Consider the following 8831-nt stretch of genomic DNA (forward strand, 5'->3'; position numbering starts at 1 on the left):
ATGGGATGATGATATATATATGATGATTTTCTTTATGTTGAATGGAAGGCTGGAAGCTATCCAAAATTATGGACTTTGAATTCTATTTTTCTTCACCCTAGAAATCAATGTCAGTTTATCATGCTAATGTGCTATATATATTATACTCCTAACATTTTCTAGCTATAAAAGAATAACATCATAACTCTCTCTCTCTCTCTCTCTCTCTCTTGCAATTGTTAATTCAGCCTTGTTCTCTTCAACCAATATTTCATTAAAAAAACAACAGTACAAACAATACAACCTTTGCCCAGGTACTTTTATTTGATATCCCTCTCATTCTCTTAGTCCCTACAATATATATTACTAAGTCTATATATTAAGATTGCCATATAATAAATACAAAACTTCTTTTTGTATTATTTCATGGATGACATTGAAGTTCCTCAATATTTCATCTGCCCCATTTCCCTACAAATCATGAAAGACCCTGTGACCACTATAACAGGCATCACATACGACCGGGAAAGCATTGAACAATGGCTACTCACAAGCAAGAAAACAACCTGTCCAGTCACCAAGCAACCATTGCCAAAAGACCCAGACTTAACCCCTAATCATACTTTACGCCGCCTAATCCAAGGTTGGTGCACCCAAAATGCCTCACATGTTATTGATATAATTCCCACTCCTAAACCACCTCTAGACAAGTTTCAAGTACTCAAACTCATCAAACACCTTTGGCAACCTGAGCTTCAGCTCAAAACTATTAAGCAATTGGTGTCACTTGCAGCTGAAAATGAAAAGAATAGGAAATATATGATAGAAGCTGGTTTGCCAAAAGAGATGTTAGTGTTTATTGTAACATGTTTCAAACAAGGCCAAATTGATGGTCTTGAAGAAGCTCTTGGTATACTCAACTTTATTCAAATCCCTTCAGCTGAAACAAAGCCAATTCTTTTAGAAAATCATGATCTTATCATCAAATCATTGACGTGGGTTTTAGGTTGTGAAATGAAAAATCAAGTCACGGTGAAGTCTCACACGATGTTAGTGTTGAAGACGATCATTGAAGCTTGTACAAGCTCAAATGTACTAGAATTAGTGACTCCTGAATTCTTTAAAAGGGTAGTAGAAGTTTTAAGAAGTGGGATTACTCAACAAGGAATCAATGCCGCTTTGGACGTGTTGTTAGAGGCCTGTGCATGGAGTAGAAATCTAATCAGGATGATTGAAGCCAACACAGTTTTTGAGCTCATTGAGCTTGAATTGAGTTTTCCTGAAAAGAAAACCACAGAGCTTATTTTAGGGATACTATGTAATTTGTGTTCTTGTCCTGATGGGAGAGCTCAGTTTTTAAGTCATAGAGGAAGCATTGCTGTGGTATCCATGAAGATCTTAGGCGTTTCACCAAAAGCCGGTGATCGAGCAGTTTTGATTCTTTCAATGATATGTAAGTTTTTCGGGACGTATATGGTGCTTCAAGAAATGTTGAAGGTAGGGGCTGTGGAAAAGCTTTGCTCATTGACCAAAATTGATTGTGCTTCATTTTTGAAAGAGGAAGCAAGTGAAATCCTCAGGATACATTTTCCGGAGTGGAAGGATTCTCCTCGCATTGATCGATTTCAAGGTATCAGAGTCAAACCTAGGTAAAATGCAATGATCACCTTCTTCATATATATATATATATATATATTGTTGAACACATTAGGCAAAACGAGCTGCATGTAGTTTCTTTGACACCACTTTTGCCTGTGACTAATGTTAATATCATATTATATAGTAAAAGAAATCTAAACTTGATTAGCAATATGATTTTTTTTTAAGGGTAAATTGTAAATTAAACCCCTAAAGTTTGGATATGATTGGATTTTACACCTTAAAATTTTAGAATTTGGATTTACCCCCTGAAGTTTGATGATATTTGAATTTTACACCATACCATTTCAGAATTTGGATTTTACCTTCTATATTTTAGAGGTGTTTGGATTTTACTCTCTAAAGTTTTGGGGTGTTTGGATTTTACACCCTAAAGTTTCAGAATTTAGAAGTGTAAAATCCAAACAACTTTAAACTTTAAGAGATAAAATCCAAGTTCTAAAACGTCAGGATGTAAAATCCAAATTCTGAAACTTCAACGTGTAAAATCTAATCACCCCCAAACTTTAGGACTATAATTTGCAATTTATCCTTTTTTTGATGTCAAAGAAAAAATTTATAATTTTTTCTGGCAATAAAAATCATTTGATATTTGCACAGGGCACGGCTTCCCCTGAGATCCCTGTGTCCGAAAGGCCCAATGTATTGGTGCCACGTGCACGGAGCCTCTACCTTGCTAAGTGTCGGGCTTTGGACCTTGAGGGCCTTATGCGCACACATGAGCTCTCTTGGGCTCATAGACTTGATCCGGACAAGCCTTGGTATCCTTCCAAAACTCAAGGCCCACAACCATACCATTGTGATACGAGCTACAGAATGTAGTACGTTGCCAGACAACTCTAACACGACCGGGAAGTGCCAACTTCCCAGGAATAGGTGCTCCCATGTGTTTGGTATTGCCCTAGGAAACAACATCGCCAGGAAGGTTTCCACTGGTGATGAACCAGTTCTAATGCCACTCTCACCACACTCCACTCCCACTTAAACATCCACTTAGCAATAACAACATTGGATCTCCTCTCCCACTAGCCATAAGAGTAATCATAAGTCTTCCACTAATTTTAGGCTATAAATATGGGAAGCTAAGGAAGAAAAAGGGTTGTTGAGAGGATTTTGAAGAAAGCTTAGAGCTGAGAATAACAGAGTTATAAGAGTGAGAGCGAAGGGATACAAAGGTGTGAGAGATATCGCTAGTCCTCTTGGGACGAATCACCTAAAGTAGGAAATCCAAAGCCCACTAAACAAATACATTGTGAGCCCGAGTGTGAGCTAGTCCTTTAAGCTCAAATTTGGGTGCCCACAATATTCTTTATCCACTAAGTAAACACCTCAAACTCCAGGGGTAAAATCTAAATTCTGAAACTTCAAGGTGTAAAATCCAATCGCCCTCAAATTTTGAGGGTGTAATTTGCAATTTATCATTTTTTTTTTATGTCAAACAAAAAATCTATAATTTTTTTTGGTAATAAAAGTCATTTGATATTCTTTATCCATTAAGTAATAGGAATTGAAGTCTTATATATAAATAGTACTATAAAAAGATTTGGAGGCATTGATAAAAATGATTCTTCCGTTTGGAAACGAGAAGAATCTTAGAAAAATGTAGAATGGCTTCTTTATAGAATTTATTTATTTTGTTAGCATACGGGCACCATTGGAAGTTTTCCGTTTTGGGCTTCTGGCTCATGAGAGTGCAAAGTTCTAAGTTGATATTAAGAGTTTGTTTTTGTCATAATGAGATTTGAGTTAGTTAGGCTATGTTTGGTTTGTGTGTTTTCATCATCCAATTTTCAATTTTCATAACTCATCATCCAAAAATTGTAGGCACCACTATTACAAGTGATGTTTAGTTTGATTCTCTTTACTCAATTCTCATCACTCATTACTCAAAATATTAAGATATGTTTGTGGTTTGTGAAGTTTGGTTAGGTGTGGTTATGAACCATATTGTCAACACAGGATTTTAATTCATGTTACACAATGGGAAACTTTCACCTCACTTATATGTTGTTGGTTGTTAGCATATGGCTGCCAAGTTGAATATTTCTATTAACATTTCAGAATTCATACCCAATATTATTCTGATTGACAACCAGAAATTTTTTAGGGGATAAAAATAAACAAAAGACACAAGAAAGAAACCATAGAAATAGTAAAATGGCTTACCAAAATCTCTAACTTGATCTTCAAAAAGAAAATGGAATGAACCCTATTTTGATTTGATTCAAATTTCAAGTTTCTCTTATAGTAATTTCATAGTTTATGTCGATGATTATTTTTTGAATTTGAACATGCAGGTTGAGAGAGACTGAAGCTAATGTAAAAAAAGATAATCACCTATGTGGACGTTTGAAGTCATTGCTGAAGAGGCTCTAAGTTAATAAACCATGACAATATTTTAAAATTTGGCTGGATATTGTTAGTACAGAAATGTGATGAATGATCACACCATAATGTGGTGCAACCTCACTCATGCAATAACCCCCACTTTGTGAATGATGTTACTAACTTACTTCACAAACATTTCATTAAAGAATAAATTTATGCCTCTTGCCAAAAGATACGAAGAAGTCTATAATACATAGACTTCTTATTCAATTTGTATGTTTAGATTTTCTCTCTCCATTGTTATATGTTGATGATCATGAACCATTTTTTAGAGTAGAGATGCCATAATATTGCTTGTGCTTGTGAAATTGAACAAGCTAGTCCATGTCTTAAAGACTGTTAAATGTGTAGTCGCATAGCAAGCTTATAGCAGCTTCCATAGCTTGTCATATGATTAAGCAAAAGGATAATTGAATTTTGAGGACTTAACCAGAGGCTAGCAATTGTCAAGGGACATGTCTAGAATTCAAATCCGGCCTCCCCTTTTTGTAAGTTGTAACTATCAAATTATAAATAAATAAAAGAAGTCAGTCGCGCGTGCTAAATAATACAAAACCAAAGAATCATCCACCATGGGCTGTAGGATTAAACAATAATGCAAGACTATGCATAATATATGGGGTTTATTCTGCCAAACATGAAAGAAGCATATCGTTGTAACTTGACATTCTCAATATTAGGCATTTAATTGTCAATTTTGGAAAAAAAAAAAAAAAAAAAAAAAAAAAAAAAAAAAAAAAAAAAAAAAAAAAAAAAAAAAAAAAGACTACTATCACCTATAACGAAATCCCTAATTTGTGGTATGGATCGATAGAGTAGTATGAAAGTGCACCTAATAGGTCACTAGAAGAATCTATCAGCGCCCCTAAGTGAGCAAAAGGAAGGCGGTGGAGGGAGAAGTGTGCCTAATTTCAAAGTAATCCACCATTAAGGAAAGTAACACAACTCAAAAAAGGAAATGGGAGCACAAAAGAAGGGAATACAGTAAAACTCAGAAAAGAAAATGGCATAAATAAAGGGCGTACTTGGAAATAAGAAAGGAAACTGAGAAGACAAAGAGCAAAAAGCCAACTGTGAAGTCAAAAAAATCAAACGCAGAATGAAAATGAAGAATGAGAAAGGAAAGGCAATGGTTAAAAAGGTTTGCCTTAAAAAGTACGGGAAATTTGAAAAGGTTTCACCGGAAACGAGACCTTCCAGCCAGTTAGAGTAGGACATGTGGCCAGGATGCATGCCACGCCGCCACGAAGCAATTAATACAGGGAGCAGAACCCCAAGTGTTCCAACCGTAAATATAATAATAAAAAAAAAATAAAAAAATAAAAAAAACTTCTCATATTCTTATGACCGTCCAAAACATGGACGACCTCGGAATAGGGGGCAGCTGATAGTCCCGAATATACCTTTGTCCATAGAGAAAACAGTGGACGAGAGTAACTCTAAGGTTCATCCAACTAGTACTGACTGCCAAGTGAGGACGAGTTCACCCATCCTCAATTATTGACGAAGCATTACAAAACAATGATGAGCCTTCATACCGTTGGAGAAATATCTCACCATTAACACCCTGCAGAGGCATTACTAATATAAAGCCATAATTAAGGCAACACCAACGGCTAGGAGGAAAGACCTATATATACCAACCAATAAGGCCTGACCAGAGGTACGAAAAACTCTAGTTCACACATTGATATTCTAATATTTCTCATTCTAGCCATTCTAACTTTAACATCGGAGGTTTTGTGGCAAGTACCACACCGATGACCCACATTTCTTCCTCTCACCATCCATTTTCTCAGGATCAGGTTGCCTTTGGACGACTCCACTCTGGATGATCATTTTTTACTGACGATTTGAGCATCATCAAGAAAGTTTTAATTTATGACGTCCACTCTTAATGATAACTCTTTATCCTCACATCAAGATACTAATTGGCTTTTAGTGTAGGCAGTTTTTATTTATTTTTATTTTTATTCCTGTTCATATAATCATGCACATTGTAACTGCCACAATATGTTAACTAGAAAACTTCCGTGATTAAAAACTTAAACGTGCAAATTAGAAAACACATGTTGTACAGCTGATATGTACCTAAGATGCTAAGACTAAGAGATGATTGGATTGTAGTTGATTTGCTAAAGCATTAGGCCGAATGCCATCCGCAAGTGCTTACTATGATTTGTAATTTTTTATTTATTAATTTTTTGGCTCAACAATATGATAATTATAATAAATAATAATATAGTGCTTTCCCAATTAATACCACGTGACGTGACAAAGATTGATGTGGAACTACAAAATATCAAAAGTCAAAACATGTTGTGATGAGACTCATTACTTACCCACTATAGTTTACCAAGAAAAGAAAACTCAATAGTTAACCTGATTTTTATTTTTTATTTATTTTTTGCTAAAAAGTTAACCTGATATATAAAAGAGTAACACTTTATTGCATATCCCATTTAACTTGTAATAATGGTTGTCTTCCACCACAAAACAAAAAAAAAAAAAAAAAAAAACAAAACAAAACAAAACAAAAAAACAAAAAAGTAATCCTCTCCTTTATTTATACTTTTTTTTTTCCATTATAAATGATAGTTTCTTACTATTTATTTAGGTGCTTAAGGTAATTTTGACCAATTACATCAAAGCAATCTATATTTGCACACAAATTAATATATATTGTTGATATTTATAAACTTTTAAGTCACCCATCTCTTGTAATCCGTTATTAATGAATAAATTGAATTCATATCACATCTCATCTCATATTTTTGGGCCATCATAATGCAACTAAGCACATATCATGTTGAAAAGTTAATTCAATTGGTGCAAATATTTTTGTTGGAAACAAACATATTTAATCTAAAAATAAAATTGGAACATAAATTTAACAACAAATCAAAAGCTCTCACAATACTCTAGAATTATGTAAAGACTTTATTTTTAAAGGTTGATTTCGAGCAACCTGAAGTGATTAACTTGGTGCAGATGGTTTCTTAGCAATCAACCCAATTGCAAGTTTAGATTATAGTGTCTTCCTCCGCAATGGATGCATGCACTTTCAAAGCACAAAGGTTTAAGAAGAACTACTCAACTAGGTGTTCCTTACCAATAGAGAAGAAATGAAGCTAGTTTTGCTAAAATTCGATCCTGCATAGAGAATGCCAAGAGTGAGAAAGATCGAAAGTTGAAGAGCAAATAGAAAACAGTAAAGTTGTTTGTTTGTTCTTAAAGCTTCACTACTCGATATTTTATTGACAAAAAAACTTGGGCTTAGTAGCCTAAGGTTAGGCAATAGTTTAAAGCCTAAATCGAAAGTCAAATCACTAAATTAGACATTATATCTCAAATAAATAAATAAATAGACATAAGAATACATACCAAAAAAAAAAAACTTATGGAAAAGCAAGTTCCTAACCGCCGTGATACTTAAAAAAGGGAGGAAAATTTTGAGTTGTTCCAGACAGACGCCAAGTCACAAAGAATATTCTTCCAAAAAAAAAAAAGTCTCAAAGAATAATTAAAGACAAATTTTCGGTGGATGCACGTCGGTGGTGATTGTTATTATCATTTTGTTTTTTGTTTTTGAGAAGAAAGATAGGACGGTGGTGATTATGTTGAAATTTCAAAGTCTTTTTTTTTTTTTTTTTTTTTTGAGAAACTTAAATTCAAGGTCGTCTTCACTCTTCAGTGTGATCCACTTTTATTCAGATTTTAGATAAGTCAGGTCCATGGTATTTATTTTTATTGCTTTTTTTATATAATTAAATATCAATAATATATAAATAAATTATACAAAATCCTTACATTTCTAGTTACATGTGGTGGTCGGTTAAACGGTTGACCTTAATATTAATTCAATTACCTATCTTTTATTTTTTATTTTATAGAATTCTACCCTAATCTAACATAAGTATCTGCTTGTGAAACTCAAGAAATTATATGATTCTTATAGTGGGCCACATCACTTGTCCACCATTTCAATAAAAAAATTTCACATATTTAAAATTACTAAGTCATTTTATAATATATATATATATATATAAAATTAAACAGAAACTAACTTCCTTATTAAATTGACTCAATAATTTTAAACAGGTGAGAGTCTTTTAATGAAATATTAAACAAGTGACATGATCCACTATAAAAACCTTATAATTTCTCATGAAATTCCCTCCTGAATACTTGAACTCTGATTCTTACCCTCCTTTTATGATCAGTGATACATCAATTTGTAAGATCAATATAGCACAACTCTATTACCAAAAAAAAAAAGAGTAATGTTAGGTTTATAATATTTTCACAACAATTTTATAACAAATCTTAAATACCAAATTGTTATCGATTCTAATTTGGATTTACCACTGACCTTACTTTTTTACTTTCTAATAATATCTTGCCACTTAAGATTTGTTGTGAGCCTATAGTATTACTTTTCTTTTTCTTTTCTTTTCTTTTTTTTATTTATTAACATGGGATGAGAAAAAAATTGTTGATGAAACTCACCTATACAGAACCAAACATATTATAATAATACCAAATATCTTTTCCTAATTAACACCCATGAGAAATAACCATAAAATGTTGATATAGTTATAGTTATATTATATATGTGTCTTTCATTTATTGAACTTTAATATAACTAACTAACGTGATATAATTTGATACCAAATAACGAACACCTTCTCCTCCTCGTCAGACTCCGTTCCGTGGAATACGGGCACGCCGCATGCCTCAAGTTTAAGACGTAGAAAATGTGATCTAAACCGACTCTGAACTTTAGCGATATACGGCGTAACGGC

General features: G+C 33.3%; 1 protein-coding gene across 1 annotated transcript; it reads left to right on the plus strand.

Annotated features, from left to right (window-relative positions):
- The first annotated feature begins 405 nt into the window (after positions 1-405).
- LOC112012787 (E3 ubiquitin-protein ligase PUB24) lies at positions 406-1632 on the plus strand. The gene has a single exon (XM_024045169.2). It carries the CDS (start codon positions 406-408, stop codon positions 1630-1632), a length of 1227 nt encoding a protein of 408 aa, XP_023900937.2.
- Positions 1633-8831: the final 7199 nt, after the last annotated feature.

This window comes from Quercus suber, unplaced genomic scaffold (assembly GCF_002906115.3).
Source record: "Quercus suber isolate HL8 unplaced genomic scaffold, Cork oak 2.0 scaffold_427, whole genome shotgun sequence".
In the NCBI taxonomy this organism is placed as follows: Eukaryota; Viridiplantae; Streptophyta; class Magnoliopsida; order Fagales; family Fagaceae; genus Quercus; species Quercus suber.